This window comes from Panthera uncia, chromosome A2, assembly GCF_023721935.1.
Source record: "Panthera uncia isolate 11264 chromosome A2, Puncia_PCG_1.0, whole genome shotgun sequence".
NCBI lineage: Eukaryota > Metazoa > Chordata > Mammalia > Carnivora > Felidae > Panthera > Panthera uncia.
The window spans coordinates 25,662,703-25,685,074 of NC_064816.1; the positions used below are offsets into that span (position 1 = coordinate 25,662,703).

The 22,372-nt window shown below is 36.7% G+C and overlaps 1 protein-coding gene across 14 annotated transcripts in view; it reads right to left on the reverse strand.

Moving 5' to 3' along the window:
* Positions 1-22,372, reverse strand: part of CFAP20DC (CFAP20 domain containing) — a 244,604-nt gene that overhangs the window by 129,118 nt on the left and 93,114 nt on the right. For all 14 annotated transcript variants that reach the window (XR_007459892.1, XR_007459893.1, XR_007459894.1 and 11 more), the window contains one exon: positions 2,585-2,741. Coding sequence is in view for 11 of the 14 variants with exons in the window: in XM_049640836.1 (XP_049496793.1) it covers positions 2,585-2,741 (157 nt within the window). In the remaining 3 variants the exon portion in view is untranslated. The remainder of the gene's footprint in view (positions 1-2,584; positions 2,742-22,372) is intronic.

The window sequence follows — 22,372 nt, forward strand, 5'->3', positions numbered from 1 at the left end:
GATGTTTGTAATATTCTATTTCTTGATCTGGATGATGGTTACAGAAATGTGTTCCCTTTGTGGTAAGGAATATGATTTATAGATGTTTTTAAATTATATTAAAGGCTTATAAGATAATAAACTTCAATAAAATACAACAAGAACAAATAACTCCTATTTTATAGATGCAGTGTTTTCTTAACTTTGAGAAAAGCATGTATCTATTTCCTATTTTATCTATTTCCTTCTTTCTGTTAGTTCTTGTGTCTATCTAACATGTATCCAATGTACCTGAGTTGAAAAGTTCTCTGGATCAGTTTCTCCAGAGAAGAAATATCCTATTGTTTGCTTATTTGGAGTTAGAAAGGGAATCTGGGATCCGTTAGCAGCCCATATGGAATTTTAGCCAATTTCCTTGTTTTTAGCCACACTCTTTTATTTCCTGCCTTTGGCAGGGGGCTGCCAATTCTAGAGCCCCTCTGAGCTTCTACATTATGAATCTCATTGGTGAATCTCTCTGTAAACCCACTAGTTTCAGCTTCCTCTGCTCTTCTAAGTCAGTTGTCATTCCTCAATCTTACAAAATTTATGAACACACTTTGTCTGTTGTTAGCTACTCTTCCATAATTTTCATCCTGGTGGGTTTATTACCATTTTTAGTCCTATAATTTTAGTGGGGTTTGAGGAAGGATCAGAGATAAAAACATGTATTTAATATGCCATATTTTGATTTACTCTTTTCCTTACATTTATTTAAAAATATTAATCAGGTTATGATTTACCTCCTATGATCTGATGTAGAATGTACATACATTTCTATAAATTTTGAGGTTTCTTATTAGCTGGGTGCTATTTTTTTAAAAATGAAGTCTTTTGCTTTCTTGTATAGCCTTTTTAAAAAAAATTTTTAACGTTTATTTTTTGAGAGACAGCATGAGCTGGGGAGGAGACAGAGAAAGAGGAGGTCACAGATTCTGAAGCAGGCTTTAGGCTCTGAACTGTCAGCACAGAGCCCGATGTGGGGCTCAAACTCATGAACCATGAGATCATGACCTGAGCCAAAGTTGGATGCTTAACCGACTGAGCCACCCAGGTGCCCCTCTTGTATAGCCTTTAAATGGTACATAAGATGAGTGGCTGGACTTCCTGCCTTGTAATCTCTCTGGGAGCTGTTAATGCACTGCTGTGTTTTGTTATCAAATGAAATTTATAGGCACAGTTTCCTGTTCCACAGAGTGAACCACACAAGGATTTCTCAGACACTCATCCAGACAGAGCACAAGTCTAAAGTCTACTTTATACAAACTTCTAAGAAATCACCTTTGCCATCTTATGTGCTGCTCTGTTTCCTGGGCTTCTAGAAAAATTGATTTTGTTAAAAATAATCCCAGACAAAAATCAAAAGGAAGCATCAGTATTCTCTCAATACTTTCAGTTGTTTAAGACTATCTTAGGAGAGTTTGTGCCATCTTATAAATTCTGGACAGTTCAGTTATCTGCAGAATATATTTATTAATCATATAATGAGTAATCAATGTGTATATTTCCAATCTTTCTGCAAATAATATGAGGAATAACTCAATCATTTTTCTATTTTAACATGATTATTGGAAAATTAATATATAAATGTAATTTCTCCCAAATGAGTTCATGAAATAACCACAGAATAATGAGATAGTATACGTTGGACAATAGCAGAGCTTTATGAATGTTGACATCTTTTGAACACCCTTGTTAATTTGGTGATTTTACTACATCAATGAGTCCTATCTCCTTAGTTGGAAATCAGAAATTTGCTTTGTCAGCCTCCCTTGCAGCATGTGACCTAGCCTCTACAAGTCAGACAGTACAGTCAGACCTACAGAGTCTTTGCCCAGTTGCAGTAGCTATTGGGGGTCTTCCTTGGAGCAGTCCTGTGGTGGGAGCTGCGTTTGTTTTTGGCTGTAGCCTCTAAGCCTGATTTTCTGGACATCCTTGAGATTCTATGAACTGGCTAATTTCCTTAAATAAATTCTTTTTTCTGTTTCAACTACCTAGACAGGACTCCATCGCTTGCAACTAAGAACCTCGACGGATTCGCATGGTAAGTGCTATCATAAACAAACAAGAAAAATAACCACAAAAATAAAAAAGATATCTTTGTGACATTCAGCTATACTTAAACACATGATTCAGAGTAAAGAATGACATATGCTACAACATGGATGAATCATGAGGTCTTAGGCTAAGTGAAATAAGCCAACTATAGAGAGACAAATACTGTATGATTTTACTTACATAAGGCAACTAAAATAATTAAATTCATGGAATCAGAGTAGAATGGTGGTTACCAGCAGTTGAGGAGGGGGGAAATGGGAGTTACTAATCGATGGGTTTTGGTCAAGATGAATACGCTCTAGAGATCTGCTATACAGCATTGCACCTGTAGTCAACAATAACATGTTATACACCTAAAAATTTATGAAGAGGACAGATCTCATGTTAAGTGTTTATTCCACAATAACATAGAAAAACCATTTCCATGTACTCATACTATCCAAAGGTGTGTCTAATTTTTAAAAACACATTGGAGACTTTAAAAATCTTGGTAGCAATTTGAACATACCGTCTTTCTCAGCAGTGTCTTGAGGCTTGCATTTTAAAGTAAAGATCTTCCGTAGCTTACAGTTAGCAGAGACAATAATTCCATCCAATGACTGGAAAACTGCTCCCTTGAATATTTCACTGGTAAATGCTACCAAGTCTATACATAGATTGCACCACTAAAATAAAGGAAAGAAGGGTAAGTACTTTTCAATAATCACATAGGTGAACAAGCCATCTATATGTGGGTAGTCCAGAGAGTGGAGGCAATTATCTGGATCAACTTGCCCCAAAACAACTTTCCCCCTTAAGCAAATCTCTACTTTGGCTTCAGTTTTCTTAAAAATTGCATTGATTCTTCCAAAGAAGTCATTGTAATCTAAACTATACATTGGTCATCTGACTGTAGAGTTCTCATTACAAGGCAAGATTTTGACAACTTTGGGAAATAACTCTGGATCTGTAGGCAGTATGCTAGTGGGAAGCTAATTGCAGGTGCGTTAGACCACTTAAATCTTGAAAATCAGGGGTAAGTAGCCAATTGTTCCTTCAAGGGGACTAATTTGATCATAATTAGCCACTTATATTTGTTAAAAAAAATCATGGATGAAATTGGAAGCCGGGTTTAAATTGTGGCCGGTGCTGTCTACTTATAACCAATTAACCTATTGTACAGAAATAGATTCTTCTAAAGAATTTGTAATTATGCCTGGTATTTGCCAGTTTTTAAAGTACTCTTTGCAGGGACTAATTTCTGCCCATTAAACAATTAGACTCCTCAATACTTCATCAAATGAATTCTCTAAATGGTCTGACTGAATTAAAGAAAAGGAGAAAATAATCATTTAGTGAGAAATTAAGACATATTGAAGATTGCAGGACAACAGGAAAAAGAATTTTTGAAATTAAAAGCACAGTAGTATTTAAAGTTGTCTGTACTTCTTTTAAAATATCAGTTTACATAAGGTTCATCTTATTAATCTGTCAAAATCGAAAGTTATATTTATTTATAAAAGAGACAACGATGCTATTTATAAAGGCATATTCTATTCAGGAATGTTGATTTTATTATGAAGGAAAACCTGAGGTTTTTCCACAGGAGAAAAGTAAGACAGATTGCAGCAAGTTACTTATTAAATACAGGAAGTATTAATCATAGGTATCTCAAGAGTAGAATTATATTCCCAGGCAATGGGGATGCTCTTGTTTTTTGGGTGAAAAGAAGTCTGGTGGAATAAGAGGTGGGAAGGAGGGCTGACTGTGATGTGGTAATGAGACTCGCTTGACCTGCAGGGTGGTGAGCTCCGGGGAGGTGTGGGAGGTAATGTTGGATGGGCCAGCAAGCCAGGTTCTGGAGGGGCAGAAAGATCAGGAGAACCTTGGACTCCAGAGGGTAAGGTGTCATTGCAGCTCTTGAAGGAGAATGTGACAAGAATGGAGTACTGGGAATTCTAGAGTATCCTTGATGCAGGAATATTTGGGGGTGGGAGGAAGGCTGAGGTAGAGTGGAGACAGACTGAGGCACAGGAAGACTAGTCAGTCAGTCAGTCAGTCAGTCAGTCACTTAAGCATGACATGAGGAGGGTCTTGTAGAGGGCTAGTATTGGGGGTGGGATATAAGGGACAAGTCCAGTAGGCATGCCATGGAATAAATGAAACATCAGGGTTTGGTAAAATCCAGGTTATAGGGGATGGTGCTACTGGGGTTTCCAGCTATCCAGTAATAATTATTAACATTATTAACATCACCATTGTTGTTATGTGGTTCTTATTCTTAAAAGACTTAAGATTATGTACCAATTGCAATCATTCAGCTAGTCTGTCCCAACAGTAACTGTATTCATCCATTCCTCCTCACAGGTGCTTAGCACAGGTGCTAAGAGAAGTCACTGGGTGTGACTCTGACATACAGAAATGAATAAGAGAGTCCTTCCAGTCTGGGAAGGGAGGCAGACATGTGGCATCTGGTATGAACCGTTATTGCAGAGGGGGCTCAATGTGGGAGGATGGGAAAGCTCGGGTAAGGCTTCGTTTTAAAATATTTTAAATGTTTATCTATTTTTGAGAGAGAGAGAGAGAGAGAGAGAGAGAGAGAGAGAGAGAGAGAGAGAATGAGTGGGGAAAGGGCAGAGATAGAGGGAAACACAGAATCTGAAGCAGGCTCCAGGCTCTGAGCTGTCAGCACAGAGCCTGATGTGGGGCTTGAACTCACAGACTGCAAAATCATGAGCCAAGACGAAGTCGGACGCTTAACTAACTGAGCCACCCAGGTGCCCCAGGAAAGACTTCTTAAAAAAAAACATTTAAAAAATGCCATGATATTATATGTAAATATAAGCCCAAACATAGCAAATTTTATACAAAATGTAGTTCTTGTCATTTCTCCACTCTTCTAATCATACTGTCATCTCTTAACTGTTTCTTCTCTCTGTATTTTTAAATAATACCTTTTGATTTATCAATTTTAGACATTATGTACTGTTTTCCTGTTATGGTAGATAAGACTTGTAGTTCACTTAACACTCTACTTCCTCTACTTCATCTTCCATAGGTAATTATCTCTCCTTTCTTTTTTTCTTTTTCCTCAAAATTAATATTCTGTGTTTTCCTTTTTGTGACTATGTAAATATTGTACACAACTAAGCCAAGTGATGCTCTATGATTACCTTTCTTCATGCAACTTCTTTGCAATTCAAGGGTTAATGATTGCTTTTAAAATTATCTGCTTTATTGCATTTGAATCCAAGTTTTCCTATATCTAGGAAAGGAAAGGCTTGGAGGTGACATTTGAGTTTGGTTTTGAACAAGGAATAATAGTTTCCAGGTCCAAGGTGACATGGGAACATGCTGGTCATTTCCTCTCAGGGCCCTGCCCTTTATTCCCTACTTCTGTGAACCCTCCTACTGGCTGCACCTGTATACCCCATCAGACTCCATCAGCTTGGCTTGGGAATTGGTGTCCACTTTCTTCAAAAACTCTGAGTCCCAGGAAACCAGGCCCTTACCCATAACACACTTTTCTTATCCATCATCGTCAAGCTGCTTTTATTTCTTCTGCCTGGATTCATGCATCATAGAAAGTACTCAACAAATAATGATCTGCATGTGTATGTGCATGATGTAGGAAGACATACATATACATACATGCCAACACACATACTTTCAATCTTTCATTTTATTTTTCTAAGGTTTTATTTTAATTCCAGTTGGTTAACATACAGTGTTACATTAGTTTTAGGTGTACAATATGATGATTCAACACTTCCATACATCACCCGGTGCTCGTCACAAGTGCACTTTTTAATCCCCATCACCTATTTCACCCATCTGGTAACCATCAGTTTGCTCTCTATAGTTAAGAGTCTGTTTCTTGGTTTGCTCTTTTCTTCCTCTTTGTTTCTTAAATTTCACATATGAGTGAAATCATATGGTATTTGTCTTTATCTGACTTAATTTTGTTTAGTATTATACTCTTTAGCTCCATCCCAAGTCACTGCAAATGGTAAGATTTCATTCCTTTTTTATGGCTGAGTAATATTCCATCACACACACACACACACACACACACACACACACACACGCACACACCACTTTTTCTTTATCCACTCATCAGTCAATGGACACTTGGGCTGTTTCCATAATTTGAGTATTGTAGATGATGCTATTTTAAACACTGGGGTGCATATATTCCTTTAAATTACTTTGAAGTATTTTTGTATTCTTTGGGTAAATACCTACTAGTGCAATTTCTGGATTGTATGGTAGTTCTATTTTTTAACTTTTTGAAGACTTTCATACTGTTTTCCAGAGTGGCTGCACCAGTTTGTATTCCCACCAACAGTGCAAGAGCATTCTCCTTTCTTCACATCCTTGCTAATATCTGTTGTTTCTTGTGTTGTTGATTTTAGCCATTCTGACGGGTGTGAGGTGATATCTTATTGTAGTTTTGATTTGCCATTTCCCTGATGATAAGTGATGCTGAACATCGTTTCATGTGTCTGTTGGCTATCTGTCTGTTTTCTTTGGAAAAATGTCTATTCATGTCTTCTGCCCATGTTTTGTAACTTGGATTGTTTGGTTTGGGGTGTTGAGTTGTATAGTTTCTTTATATTTTGGTATTAACCCTTCATCAAATATCATTTCCAAATATCTTCTCCCATTCTGTAGGTTGCCCTCTAGTTTTGTTGATTGTGCAGACCTTTTAATTTTGATGTAGTCCCAATAGTTTATTATTGCTTTTGTTTCCCTTGCCTCAGGAGATATACCTAGAAAGAAGTTGCTATGGCTGATGTCAAAGAATTTATTGCCTCTATTCTCTTCTAGGATTTGTATGGTTTCAGGTCTCACATTTAGGTCTTTAATCCATTTTGAATTTATTTTTGTGTTTAGTGTAAGAAAGTCCAATTTTATTCTTTTGTATGTTGCTGTGCAGTTTTCCTAACACCATTTGTTGAAAAGACAGTCTTTTTCCTATTGGATTTTCTTTCCTGCTTTGTCAAAGATTAATTAACCATATAACTGCCGGTTCATTTCTGGGTTTTCTATTCTGTTCCATTGATCTATGTGTCTTGTTGTGTGCCAGTACCATACTGTTTTGATTACTACAGCTTTGTAATATAACTTGAAGTACAGATTTGGGATGCCTCCAGCTTTGCTTTTCAAGATTGCTTTGACTATTGGGATATTTTGTGGTTCTATACAAATTTTAATATTCTTTGTTCTAGTTCTGTGAAAAATGCTGTTGGTATTTTGATATGGATTGTATTAAGTGTGTAGATTGCTTTGGGTAGTATAGACATTTTAACAATATTTGTTCTTCCAATCCATGAACATAGAACATCTTTCCATTTCTTTGTGTCATCTTCATTTCTTTCATCGGTGTTTTACTGAGTACATACAGGTCTTTCATCTCTTTGGTAGGTTTATTCCTAGGTATCTTACTGTTTTTGGTACAATGAGATTGATTCCTTTTCTTTCTGCTGCTTCATTATTGGTAAATAGAAATTCAATGGATTTTATATGTTGGTATTGTATCCTGCAACTTTATTGAATTCACTTATCAGTTCTAGCAGTTTTTTGGTGAGGTCCTTTGAGTTTTCTAAATATATAGTATCATGTCATCTGCAAATAGTGAAATTTCTACTTCTTCCTTGGTGATCTGGGTATCTTTTATTTCTTTTTGTTGTCTGACTGCTGTGGCTAAGACTTCCAGTACTATGTTGAATAAAAGTGATGAGGGTGGACATTCCTGTTTTGTTCCTGTCTGGAGAGGAAGAGCTCTCAACTCTTCCCCATTTAGGATGATATTAGCTGTGGGTTTTCCATATATGACCTTTATTATGGTGAGATATGTTCCCTCTAAACCTACTTTGTTGAGGATTTTTATCATGAATGGATGTTGTACTTTGTCAAATGTTTTGTTTACATCTTTTGAAATGATTATATGGTTCTTACCCTCTCTTTTATTTATGTGATATATCACATTAATTGATTTGCAAATATTGAAACACCTTTCAACCCAGGAATAAGTCCCACTTGATTGTGATAAATGATTTAAAAAAAATTTTTTTAATGTTTATTTACTTTTGGGAGACACAGAGAGAGAGTGGGGGAGGGGCAGAGAGAGAGAGAGGGAGACACAGAATCTGAAGCAGGCTCCAGGCTCTGAGCTGTCAGCACAGAGCCCGACGCAGGACTCAAACTCATGGGCTGTGTGATCATGACCTGAGACGAAGTCTGACACAACTGACTGAGCCACCCAGGCGCCCGGAATGATTTTTTTAAATGTATTGTTGGATTCGGGTTGCTAGTATTTTATAGAGGACTTTTTGTATCTATGTCTACCAGAGATAATGGCCTGTAGTTCTCTTTTTTTGTGTGGTGTCTTTATCTAGTTTTGGTATCAGATTAATGCTGACCTCATAGAATGAATTTGAAAGCTGTCTGGGGGGCCCTGGGTGGCTCAGTCTGACTTCAGCTCAGGTCATGATCTCACAGTTCGTGAGTTCAAGCCCCACATCAGGCTCTGTGCTGACAGCTCAGAGCTGTCAGGGCCTGGAGCCTGCTTCAGATTCTGTGTCTCCCTCTCTCTCTTTGTCCCTCTCCTGCTTGCACTCGATCTCTCTCAAAAATAAATAAACATTAAAAAATAAAAAAAAAAGAAAGCTGTCTGTCCTTCCTTTTCTACTTTTTAAAATGTTTGGTAGAATTCACCTGTGAAGCCATATGGTCCTGGACTTTTGTTTTTTGGGGAGTTTTTTGATTACTGATTCAATTTCTTTGCTGGTTATTGGTCTCTTCAAGTTTTCTATTTCTTCCTGTTCTAGTTTTGGTAGTTTATATGTTTCTAGGAATTAATCCATGTCTTCCAGGTTGTCCAATTTGTTGGCATATATTCTTTCATAATATTCTTTTATGATTGTATTTCTGTGGTTTTGGTTGTTATTTCTCTCCTGTCATTTGTGATTTATTTGGATCCTTTCTCTTGTAGTTTTTTCTTGCTAGAGGTTATCAATTTTATTGACTTTTTCCAAAGAACCAGCTCCTGGTTTCATTAATCTGTTTTATTGTTTTTGTTTGTTTGTTTCTGTATCATTTGTCTCTTCTCTAATCTTTATTATTTCCTTCCTTCTGCTGGCTTTATGCTTTGTTTGTTGTTCTTTCTCTAGCTCCTTTAGGTGTAAGTTTAGGTTGTTTGAGATTTTTCTTGCTTCTTCAGATAAGCCTATATTGCTGTATACTTTCCTCTTAGGACCATTTTTGCTGCATCCCAGAGGTTTTGGACTGTTGTGTTTTCATTTTCATTTGTTTCCATGTACTCTTTTATTTCTTCTTTTATTTCCTGTTTTACCCACTCATTGTTTAGTAAAATGTTATTTAACCTCCATGTATTTGTGGTCTTTCCAGATTTTTTCTTGCGGCTGACTTCTAGTTTCACAGTGTTGTAGTTAGGATAAAAATGTGCATGGTATGATTTCAATCTTATTTGTTGAGGCCTGTTTTGTGGCCTGATACATGATCCGTTTTGGAGAATGTTTTGTGTGCGCTTGAAAAGAATGTGTATTCTGCTGTTTTAGGATGGAGTGTTCTGATTATATCTGTTAAGTCCATCTGGTACAGTGTGCAATTCAAAGCCATGGTTCCCTTGTTGATTTTCTATTTAGGTGATCTGCCCATTGAAGTAAATGGGGTGTTAAAGTCCCCTATTATTGTATTGTTATAATGAGTTCCTTTATGTTTGTTGTTAATTGTTTTATATATTTGGGTGCTCTCATGTTGGTACATAAATATTTGTAATTGTTAGATCTTCTTGTTGGGTTGTCCCTTTTACTATGATATAGTGCCCTTCTTTATCTCATTATAGTCTTTGTTTTAAAGTCCAGTTGTCCAATATAAGTATTATTCCTCCAGCTTTCTTTTGACATCCATTTGTGTGATAAATGTTTCTCTATCTCCCTAATTTTAAATTATCTATCTCCCTCTTTTAAATTTTCTTTTAAATTATCTATCTCCCTCTTTTAAAATTTAAATTCAAGTTAGTTAACATACAGTGTAGTCTTGGCATGAGGAGTAGAACCAGTGATTCATCTCATACATATGACATCCAGTGCTCATCCCAACAAGTGCTCTCCTTAATGCCCATCACCAATTTAACCCACCCCCCACCCACCTCCCCTCCAGCAGCCCTCAGTTTGTTCTCTGTATTTAAGAGCCTTATGATTTCCCTGTCTCTGTTTTTATCTTATTTTTCCTTCCCTTTTGCTATGTTCATCTGCTGAGTTTCTCAAATCCCACATATGAGTGAAATCATATATATTTCTCTGACTGACATATCTTACTTAGCATAATACCCTCTAGTTCCATCCACATTGTTGCAAATGGCAAGATTTCATTCTTTTTCATCACCAAGTAGTATTCCATTGTATGTATATACCACATCTTCTTTATCATTCATCAGTTGATGGGCATTTAGGCTCTTTCAATAATTTGACTATTGCTGACAGCAGCACTATCAACATCCCCCTCACTTTCAATGTGCAGGTGTCTTTAGGTCTAAAATGAGTCTCCTGTAGGCACTGTATTGGTGGATATGGTTTGTATCCATTCTGGCACCCTATGTCTTTTGACTGGAGTGTTAGTCCATTTACAGAGTATTACTGATAGATATGTGTTTAGTACCATTTTATTATTATTTTGTTTCTGGAGATTTTCTCTGATCCTTTCTTGACTTTCTCTCTTTCATGTTTTGATGATTTTCTTTAGTGATATATTTGGGTTTCTTTTTCTTTATTTTTTGCATGTTTATTTATTAGTGGCTTTTGATATATGGTTACCATTAGGTTTGTATATAACTGCTTCCGCATATAGCAGTCTATACTAAGTTGATGGTCATTTAGGTATGAATCCATTCTTTTCTCCTCTCCTCCCCAAACTTTAGGTATATGTTATTATATTTTATTCTCCCCTTTTGAATTCCTTACTTAGTTTTTACAGAAATATTCACTTTCATTATTTTTGTGTTTTCTACCATCATACTATCCTTTTTCGTCTCTTCTTTCTAGTCAAAGAGTCCTCTTTAATAGTTCTAGCAGGACTCGCTTGGTAGTCACAAACTCCTTTAGTTTATATTTTCCTGGGAAACTCTCTCTCTCCTATTCTGAATGACAACCTTGCTGGATAGAGCATTTTGACCACAAATTTTTCTCATTAAGCACTTTGAATACATCATGACACTCCCTTCTGGCTTGCAAAGTTTCTGTAGAAAAATTTCTGCTTGACTTATGGGTTTTCCCTGGTAAGTTAATGACTTTTCTTGCATTGCTCATTTTAAGATTTTTTTCTTTATCGTTATATTTTGCAAGTTCAATTACAATATGTCATGGTGTGGGTCTGCTTTTGTTGATTTTGAGGAGAGTTCTCTGTGCCTCCTGGATAAGGCAAGTTTTCAGATATTATTTCTTCAAATAAACTTTCTGTCGCCCTTTCTTGCTCTTCTTCTTCTGGGACTCCTATAAATATGAATGTTATTACATTTGATGGAGTCACTGTAAGTGACTAAGTCCACCTAAGTCTACTCTTGTTTTGTGTAATTCTTTTTTATCTTTATTATTCAGCTTGATAACTCATCATTACTCTGTCTTCTACATCACTAATTTGCTCCTCTGCTTCTTCCATCCTGCTATTCCTTTCATCAAGCGTGTTTCTCATTTCTTTTTCTGAATCCTTTACCTCTAAGTTATTCCTTGTCTCTATGTTAAGGGTCACATTCGTGCCTTCCACTCTTTTCTCAAGTCCAGTAACTATCCTTATGGTCACTGTTTGAAATTCTCTGTCAAGCATGTTATTTGTCCATTTCACTTAGATCTCTGGCCGTAGCCTTGTCTTATTCTTTCACTTGGGATAAATTTTTAGTCTCATTTAGTCTGCTTCTCTATGTCTGTTTCTGTGTGTTACGAAAGTCAGTTTTGTCTTCTGAACTTTAAAGTAGTGACTTTATAAAGAGGTCCTGGGGCACCCTGTAGTGTAGTATCCCCTGTTCACCTAAACCTGGCACTTCAGGAGAGCATCCTGTATGTGTTGCTTATACCCTGCTGCTATGTTTGAGCCACTTTTCCTTTCAGTGCAATTATCCACACTGACTCTCTGCCTTTTGTGGGCTGTGCTTACTCTCTGTGGTGTGAGTGGGACCCAGGCATGACAGATTTGAGAGGGTGTGCCTGCCGGGGAATTTGGGAGTGGGGTGGCAGTATCAGCAAAGTCTGCACTAGGGCACTCCAAAATGCTGTAGTGGTGGGGGCCGCATTCTGGAGCTGCCAGGGGTGCGAGACTAGGCATGGTGAGCAAAGATGACTGGACAGGGTGGGCCCTGCACACAAAGGGTGGCTGGGGTTCATGGTTGGGTGTGGTGCAGTGTCTAGGCCAGCGTGGTGACTGCACATGGTGTGCAGTGGTGGTGGGTGGGGTGCACTGTGTGGCTTTCACAAAATTTGTCCTGAGCTGAGGGCTGAAGCCAGCAGGCTTGGAGTCGGCTAGTTCTCAACAGAACCTGTGCGCATGGCACACTGCCAGTGGGTCAGGCAGCAAGTATCTGTGCAGCTCCACTTCTCAAAGGTGGCTCTGTACTTATGCTAGGAGATGGGGGAGGAAAATGGCATCTGCGAGTTCCCTTGCTTTCAGAGAAGTCCCCCAGCACGCTCTGGAATCAGTATGTGCAGATCTGTCTCCCATTTGCCCCCATGGTTGTGCAAACTACTGTTTTTTTTTGTTGCCTCTCCATGCAGACTGCTGTCTCTTTCAGGGTGGAGGCCCAGCTATTACTCACTCTCCTGGCTTGCCCACCACTGAGTCAGCTGACTTTTAAAGCCCTAGGTACCACTGGTCTTATAAACTCATGGAATTCAGCCCCTCTGGTTTTTTTTTAACATTTATTCATTTTTTGATGGGGTGTGAGTAGGGGAGGGGCAGAGAGAGAGCAAGACGCAGAATCTGAAGCATGTTCTAGGCTCTGAGCTGTCAGCACAGAGTCTGATGCAGGGCTCAAACTCACAAACTGTGAGATTGTGACCTGAACCAAAGTTGTCCACTTAGCCACTTAACTGCTTAACTGACTGAACCATCCAGGTGCTCCCCCCTTTTAAAGTGAACTCTACACCCAATGTGGTGTTTGAACTCATAACCCTAAGATCAAGAGTCATATGCTCTACCAGCTGAGCCAGCCAGGTACCTCAGGCCCTCTGGTTTTTAAAGCCAAATGTTATGGGGATTAGTCTTCGCTGTGTGAGCCCCCTGGTGCAAGGGTCCATTTATCTGCCCTCTTTGCACGCAGCTCCCTCCCTCCTGCAGGCAGCCTCCCTCTGCCTTTCTGCCCTTTCTAAACTTTTGGTTGCAGCTTCTTCTCTATATTTAGTTGAGGAATTTGTTCCTCCAGTCTTCAGATTACCCTCCGGTTTGTTGACTTGGATGTGGACGATACCTAGTCGAAATGTGGGATGGGGTGAGCTCAGGGTCCTCCTACTCCACCATCTTCCCAAGCTCTCCCTCAAGCAAAATCCTCAAACTCTCATTTTATAATCACTCAACTAACCCCATAAATGTGTGGGAACTGATAATTAGTGCATTCATCTCTTAGAGGTACAGATGGGAGTAGCTCCTGAGAAAGATGGGAATAACTTTCATAAGTCTCCACTGGCTAGAGGAAATAGAAATTACTGTTTTTTAGCTGGTATCTGTAAAGGTTCCACTTTTCATAAGCTTCAACAAATAACTCATTATTCATATAAACACTGTGATAGGCTTTTGGGAGTTTCAGAAGAGTATGAACTCTCTACTACCAATATGCGGCTTATCTGATTTATAGTTGATCTTTTTTTCTTTAAATTAAAAAAAAAATTTTTTTTTGAGAGACAAAGTGCAAGCAGGGGAGGGGCAGAGAGAGAGGGAGACACAGAATCCTAACCAAGAGCTGGGCTCCAAGCTGTCAGCACAGAGCTTGATGTGGGGCTCAAACCCACGAACCGTGAGATCATGACCTGAGCTGAAGTTGGATGCTCAACCAACTGAGGAACCCAGGCACCCCAATAGTTAATCTTTATAAAATATTATTTTCTTTATTCTTGGTGATCAACCAGTCTTAAAATCCCTTTTTTGACATTTTTCTTGACCTCTAATCACTTTCTTCCTATGTGTAACTCTAGTCTAGCAAAGAATTCTTGATTTACAATATTCCTAATTATGGGCTTAAAAATTATGTACCAGAAAGACAGCAATCTGACAGAGAAAAGACAGTTTTGCTTAGTTTGTTGCTTCAATTAGTAAGAGAGTTTATACTATTTAGCTCCAGCATGGAATTCTGCATAAAGGAACTGGCTGGCAAACGGCAGAAGAATGATTCAAAGCATGAATTTCTAGGTTTTACAGATTCATGTTTTGGCCCTATGGCTTTATTATATACTGGTGTAAGGCCAGTAGACTGTGTGAACACACACACACACACACACACACACACACACACACACCGGTCAAATGCATGCAATAACAAGTTCCTGGTCGTCCAGCACTTTCTGATTTTCCTTGCCATTATTGCAGGAAAGATGTGAAGATAATTGGATTCATTTTGCCAGTGTAGAAAGAGCCTGAGTCACTGCGCACAGCTCTAGCTAGTGGTGCCTTTCTAAAAGGAAACAACAAATAAGAAACCACAATTTCATAGCCTAGCAATCCTAAAGTACATCTCTTCTCTCAATTTTAGAACCTCATTCTGTTTTTGTGTTCCTAAAATGATAACAAGGAATGGGGTTTAAAGACATTTATTCTTGTGCCCTTTAAAATAATATTTCACATGTTAGCTTTAATATCTCCGTAGAAAATCTGCTTACAATGGCCATATTCATCTCAATCACCATCATATTGTTTATTAAATGGTGTAAGCAGAAATCAAAATAGCAGTTTTATATCTGAATGGTCAAGAGAAGCAATTACCTATTACTACTATATAAAAAACAGTTTCCTGAGGAAAAGCAAATCTTGACAAGTCCTTACGCAGAGACAGGGAAGTTAAGGAGAAGTTGGGGCTGTTGGTGCTGCAGCTCCTGGTTGAACCACAGAAAAGCAAGCTCCTTATAACGTATCTTCATGATGCCTATTTAGCAGTTGACCCCCACCTCCCATTCTTAATCTGCATTGAGCACACAGTCTCTTCCTGAAATAGCAGCCCATCTTTCTCCTGCTAATTCTCAAGTCATCTTTCACTGTGCCCTCTGAAATCCTTACTATTGAAAAGTACTTACATCCTCTGTATTTTTCTTAGGGTCCTGCAATACCCTACTTTAACTGAAACCTGGCTTTTCTCTAAGATATTAGCTTTCAACTCTGGAGTTGAAGCTCACTTATGGAGTTCACATGGGCTTCTACAACCTCTGATTTTGAGGCCATGGGGCTAGGTCGCATTGGGAGAGGGCTTAAACTTCCTATTGGGAACCCCATCTTCTTTGAAGTCTGAGGCATTGCGTTCACAGGTTCTTCTACCCTTTTAAATTCACTGATCTTCAGTTCAGTCCCTGGTCACTCCCACTTCTGCAGACACACCGTTGCCAGCCCACATACACATTCCCGAAAAATGCTGGGACCAGATTCACCTTACCTTCTATAGTACTGTCCAATACCCTGAGTCCCTTAACCTCCTTTCCCTCAAAAGCTTCTTCACCTCTTCACTCAGTAATCCACTCAGATGGCCACATCCTGAGATTTAACTTCATTTCTCTGAAACACTTAACTTTTAAAATTTGGAATTAGAAATTACTTTCTATTATCTAATTATAATATTCTGTTCTTTAACCTGTCTGGAAATTCCCTCCAGTTAAACCCTCCTGGCAACTCCTTTTAAATACATTCCTCCTAGGGATGCAAGAGTGTGGGCTCTGGAGCTTATCTGCCTGGGTTTGGATTCCACCTCCACCATTTACCAGTTAGATAATCTTCACAGTTACTTAACCTCTCTGTGCCTTGCTTTCCTCATTTGTAAAATGATGGTAATTATAATACATCTCTCAGAGTTGTTAGGATTAAATGTTTAAATACATGTAAGCACTTATAATAGCGCCTAACATATATATGCTTAACATATGTTAACCATACAATCTTTTTGACTTTCATACCACAAAATACACAGACTTTAAGGGAACAGTTTGATGATTCTGACCATTCATTCACCTGCATACCATCAAGTTATAAAGCATTTCAGTCACTCCAGAATGATCTTTTGTGCTGCTTCCCTGTCAATCTCAAACTCACCCCTCTCAAGGGCAACCACTAATTTCTTTCACCTTAGATTAGTTTTGTCTATTACTTTATATACATGGAATCATAGTAAATGGCTTCTTTCACTGGGCTTAATACTTGAGGTTCATCAACGTTGTTGCATGTATTAGTAATCCATTCTTGTTTTGCAGAGTAGTACCCCATTCTGTGAATATACCACAATTTAACTGTTCAATCTTCTGTTGTGGGACATATGGGTTATTTCAAGATTTTGGCTTTTATAAATAAAGCTATTGTAAAATTCCCATACAAGTAGTTTTGTGTCCACATACTTACATTTCCATGGGTATACACCAAGGAGTGGAATTGTTGGATCAATGGGTAAATGTTTAACTTTATCAGAAACTTCCAAAGATATTTCCAAAGTGGTTATGCTGGAAATTCTCCATCTATGCTGGAAATGTAGGACAATTGCTTTATACCTCACAAGTATTTCGTATTTCCTGTGTCTTTTATTTTAGCCATTCTAGTGGGTGAAGTAATGTAACTGTGTTTTTCATTCGAATTCCCCTGAAGCTGGAGCTCCCTGGAGCTCTTCACATGTTTATTTGATTGCATAATCTTTGTGAAGAGCTTGTTCAATTGTTTTTGCCTTAAAAATGTCATTTTTTAAATTACACAGTTGTAGAATATATTCTGGATATGTCTTTTGCCAGATATATGTATTAGGAATATTTTCTCCCAGCTGTGGCTTGCATATTCATTTTCTTAAGAATGTCTTTTTGATGAGTGGTTTTAAATTTTGTTGAAGCCCATTTTTGTCAATTTATTCTTTATTAGGGTTAATGTTTTCTGGGTTCTACGAAATCTCCTAAAAGTGTTTATATTTTTAGCATTTAAATTTAGATCTATGATTTATCTTAGTTTTCGTGAATGGTGTGAAGTATGGGTTGCGGTTCATTTTCTTTTCCCCATATGGATGCTCAGAAGTTCTAGTTCTGAAAAAAGATGCTCCTATCTCTATTAAATTGCTCTCGTGTTTGGTTGAGTATCAACTGACTATATGTGTGTCTATTTCTAAACCTTTAGTGGTATCTATGCCAATAACACATTGGCCTGATTACTGTAGCTTTATACCATGTCTTGAAATCATGAGGTACAATTTTTACATTTTGAAAATTGTTTTGTAACTTAAGACCTTTGAATTCCCATATATATTTTAGAATTTGTTAATAAATTTTGCAAAAACTATTAAAAAAAATTTAAAAAGCCTTGGGCGCCTGGGTGGCTCAACCAGTTAAGTATTCAATTCTTGGTTTCGGCTCAGGTCATGATCTCATGGTTTTGTGAATTCGAGCCCGACGTTGGGCTCTGTGATGGCAGCGCAGAGTCTGCTTGGGATTTTCTGTCTCACTCTCTCTTTGCCCCCTCCCCCACTGGTGCTGTCTCTGTCTCTCTCAAAATAAATAAAAATAAACTTAAAAAAAAAAAGAAGCCTGCTGGATTCTGATTGGGATTAGATTGGATATACATTCTTTGGATCCATAAACAACATGTCTCCACTTATTTAGGTCTTCTTCAGTTTCTGTCAGCAACATTTTATACTTTTCAGTGTAGAGGTCTAGCATATATTTTATTAAATGTATTCCTGAATATTATGTATTTTTGATGCTACTGTAAATATTTTCAAAATTAAAAATTAAAAATAGAATTGTTGAATAACCATATTGTATACCTAAAATGAATATAACTGTTTATGTGAAGTATACTGGAATTAAAATTAAAAACTTAATAAAAATATTTAAAATAAAAATTTTTTTAATTTCAACTGCTTACTGCTATAAACAACCTATATAGAAATATATAGAAATACAATTGACTTTGGTTCTATCTATGCTATGTTCTGTGACCCTATAAAACTCACTTAATCTAGTAGGTTTTGTTTAGTTTTTGTGGATTGCTTAGAACTGTCTAATTAGATGATTATATTGTCTGCAAAGAGAGAAAGTTTTACTTCTTTTTTTATGATCTGTATGTGTTTTATTTCTCTTTATTATCTTACTGCACTTGCTGGGACCTCCAATACAATGCTGAATAGAAGTAGAGTACATAACCTTGCTTTGTTCCCTGTCTTAGGGGAATAAATAGTCACTTTTTCACCACTAAGTATCATTCAGTTGTAGATTTTTTTTAATGGGAACCCTTTATCAGGTTGAAAAAGCTTCCTTCTATTCCTAGTTTGATGTAAGTTTTAATCATAAATGGCTAATGAATTTTTGTTAAGAGATTTTTCTACATTTATTGAGATGATCTTATGATTTTTTTCTCCATTATTCTGTTAATGTGATCACTTACACTGATTTTCAAATATAAGACCAACCTTGAATACTTGATGTTAAGGATTCATATATTTATGTTCATGAGTGATACTGATTTATAGTTCTCTTTTGGGGATTTTAATGTCTTTGCTGGTTTTGGTATCAGAATTATGCTGACCTCATTTTATTCAATGATTTGGGAAATGTTCATTCTCCTTTATTATCTGAAAGAGTGTTTAAAATTGGTATTATTTTTTTTCTTAAATGTTTGGTAGAATTATACGTAAAGCCTGGATGTCGATTTCTGGACCTGTATTTTCTTTGCAGGAATGTTAATTACAAATTCAATTCCTATAAATAAATATATGGCTATTTTAAATTTTAATTTCCTTTAGTATCAGTTTTAGTAAATTGTCTTTGACAGAAATTTCCCACTTCATCTAAATTGTCAAATTTAATGGCAAAATATTGTTCATAATATTCCTTTATTTTCCCTTTTCCCTTTCATTCTTGATATTGGTAATGTGTGTACTTTTTTTCTTGATTAATATAGCTAACAGCTTATCACTTATTATATCTTTTCAAAGAACAAACTTTTGGTTTTATTTTCTCCACTGTCCATTTTTTTTATGTCATTGATATATTCTCTTGATTATTTAATTCTGCATATTTTAGATGCTTCAGATGCAGGGAAATCTGAGAGAGGAATGTTGAAATCTTCATCTAAAATTGTGTATTTATGTTTCTCTCTTTGTATCTGTTACTTTTAGGTTTGCTATATCTTCTACATGAGAGGACTCACTCATCATTATGGAATATGCTTCTTTAAATAATATTCATTTTCCTGCAGTCTACTTTATCTGATATTAACATAGTCACTCTAGCTTTTTTAGAGTTAGTGCTTGCATGGTATAACCTTTTTCTTTTTAAATTTTTCACCTGTGTCTTTAGATTTAATATACCTTTCTTATAAACATTATACTATGGTATCTTGCTTTTTAATTAATCTACAATCTCTGTCTTTTAGTCAGAGAGTTTAGTCCATTTCCATTTAATGTAATTATTCCAATGTTTTTGAGTTTAGGACTACCATCTTGCTATTTGTTTTCAATCTGTCCCATCTGTTCTTTGTTTAGTTCTTTCTTATATTCTTTAGGATTGAATACATTTTTAGTGTCCCATTAATCAATTGGCCGATTGGTTATACTCCCCCCCTTTTTAAAAATTTTTTTTTTATTAAAAAAAAATTTTTTTTTAACGTTTATTTATTTTTGAGACAGAGAGAGACAGAGCATGAACAGGGGAGGGGCAGAGAGAGAGGGAGACACAGAATCTGAAACAGGCTCCAGGCTCCGAGCTGTCAGCACAGAGCCCGACGCGGGGCTCGAACTCATGGACCGTGAGATCATGACCTGAGCCGAAGTCGGACGCTTAACCGACCAAGCCACCCAGGCGCCCCTCCTCCCCTTTTTTTTAATGATTGCACTACAATTTAAAATATGAATCTTTAACTTATCACACTCTAACTTTGGGTAATAATAGAATATCTCATGCTTAAGAGCCTAAAAAAACATGTACTAATATCTCTACCATTCTTTTTGTTAATGTCATATATTTCATGTATTTTTCTTCTATACCATTATTATTTTTGCTTTCAACAAATACTTTTAAAGAAATTATGATATGAATAAAGAATCTTTTAGATTCATCTACATATTTAACATTACTGGCACTCTGCTCTCATTTACACCCACATTTCTACCTGGTACGTATTTTTTTCAGACTGAAGAACTTCCTTTAATATTTTTGTAGAGCAAGTTTGCTGGCAATAAATTCACCTTTTCAGTCTGAAAATGTTTTTATTTTGCTCCAACTTTTGAAGGATAGTTTCACCAAATAAAGAATTCTAGGTTGACAGGTTTAAAAAAATTTTTCCCCAGCATCATTCCATTATCTTCTTATTCTCATTGCTTCAGATGGGAAGCTGTGATATATTTTATCATTGTTCTCTGGTGTATAATGTATTTTTTCCTCTGGATGTTTTTTAAGATTTTCTCTTTATCATTGATCTTTAGCAATTTATGACATACCAAGGGCATGGTTTTAGGGTTGTTTCTTTTTGTTTGTTTTTTAAGTTATGATACACCATGGTGTGCTGTGGTGTGGTTTTTGAGTGATCTTTAACTCGGTTTGTTGAGCTTACTGGATCTGTGGGTATATTTTTCAAATTTTGAAAAATTTTAACCATCATGTCTATAAATTTTCTTGTGCTCAATCTCCTTGCTTTCCTTCTACTACTATGATTATACACATATTAGACTGGCTGATACTGTTTCATAAGCCATTTGGACAGTACTCATCTCTTTTTGGACTTTTTTCCTCCTCCCTGTGCTTTTGTTTGAATAGTTTCTATATTTCTGACTTCAATTTTATTGATATTCCACAGTGTTTAACTTGGTGTTAAGTCTAGTGAGTCTCAGTGCCATTTTCTCCATTTTTTTCACTGATTTTACTTCTTAAGTCTCTTTCTTATCTGTCCTCCTCATCTACTTCTTTGCTACTGCTCTAATTCAGGCTTATACATCTCACCTACACTTCTGCATTGCCTCTTAACTGGTCACTCAGCCTCTAGCTTTTCCCATTCTGATATCATAGTTATTTTCTAGAATACAGATCATACTACAAAACTCCTCCATGTTAAATATTTTTTAAATTTCTAATGGGCTAAAATTCAAACTTCTCAACATGGCTTTCAATCCCCTTTATGGTTTCATCTAGCTTTCCTTTCTAGCACTGTAATTATGTACATTTGAATCAGTTAATGGATCAAATGTGACATAAACTTTCATTATTTTTGTTTTTGTGTATTCACAGTTTGTCACAAACACCCTATAACATCCCCCAACTTGGCTACATATATCTTATATTTTCCTTTAATAGCATTTGGTTCCTAAGATTAGCTTGGTGTTCACCAGAGCCCATTATCATTCATTGTTCACGTGTTACATTGCCTCCTCTGCCATAGTATAATCTCTTGATGAGAAAGACTCTGTGTCATTTACCTTTGGATTCCTAACATTTGGCACAGACCTAGACCTGAGCAAGGACTCAATAAATATTTGCCAACTGAAATGAACTATAAATTCAGAAGTTTATTATGACACTATATTCATAAGTCGATAAACATGGATTTATGTCAAGAGAAAATAAAATAATAACTATATCAACCAACATTAACTGAGCGCTTACTATGGGCTTGGCACTATTCTAGGTAATAATTGTTTTGATCTAACAACTCCTCTAGGAAGCAGGTTCTCTTATGTCACCACGTAACTGATGAGAAAATGAAGCACAGAGAGATTAACTGACTTGGTCAAGGGCTCACAGACAGGAGTGACAACCAGAATTTGAATCCCTACAAACTAGCTGTAGAGACCACACTTCAACTCTAACAATATTGTGCCTATTCATGTAATTTATGAGGCAATCATCTGTTTTCCAGAACAAACATTTTTATGTAGTTGTTCCTACTTCACATAACCATTCAGGGCCAGCAAAAGAAGGCATGGGACGGCTCTTCTTTCCCCAAATTTCTTCAACATCCATATTAAACTGACAGGTGAGTAGAGTGAGAAAAACAGGTATTTTTAAATGATATTCTCAAAAAGGAAATGAAAACATTTACAAACCTTCAAATAAGCACCAGAAGGTTATAAACATTCTCTAGTATCTTAACT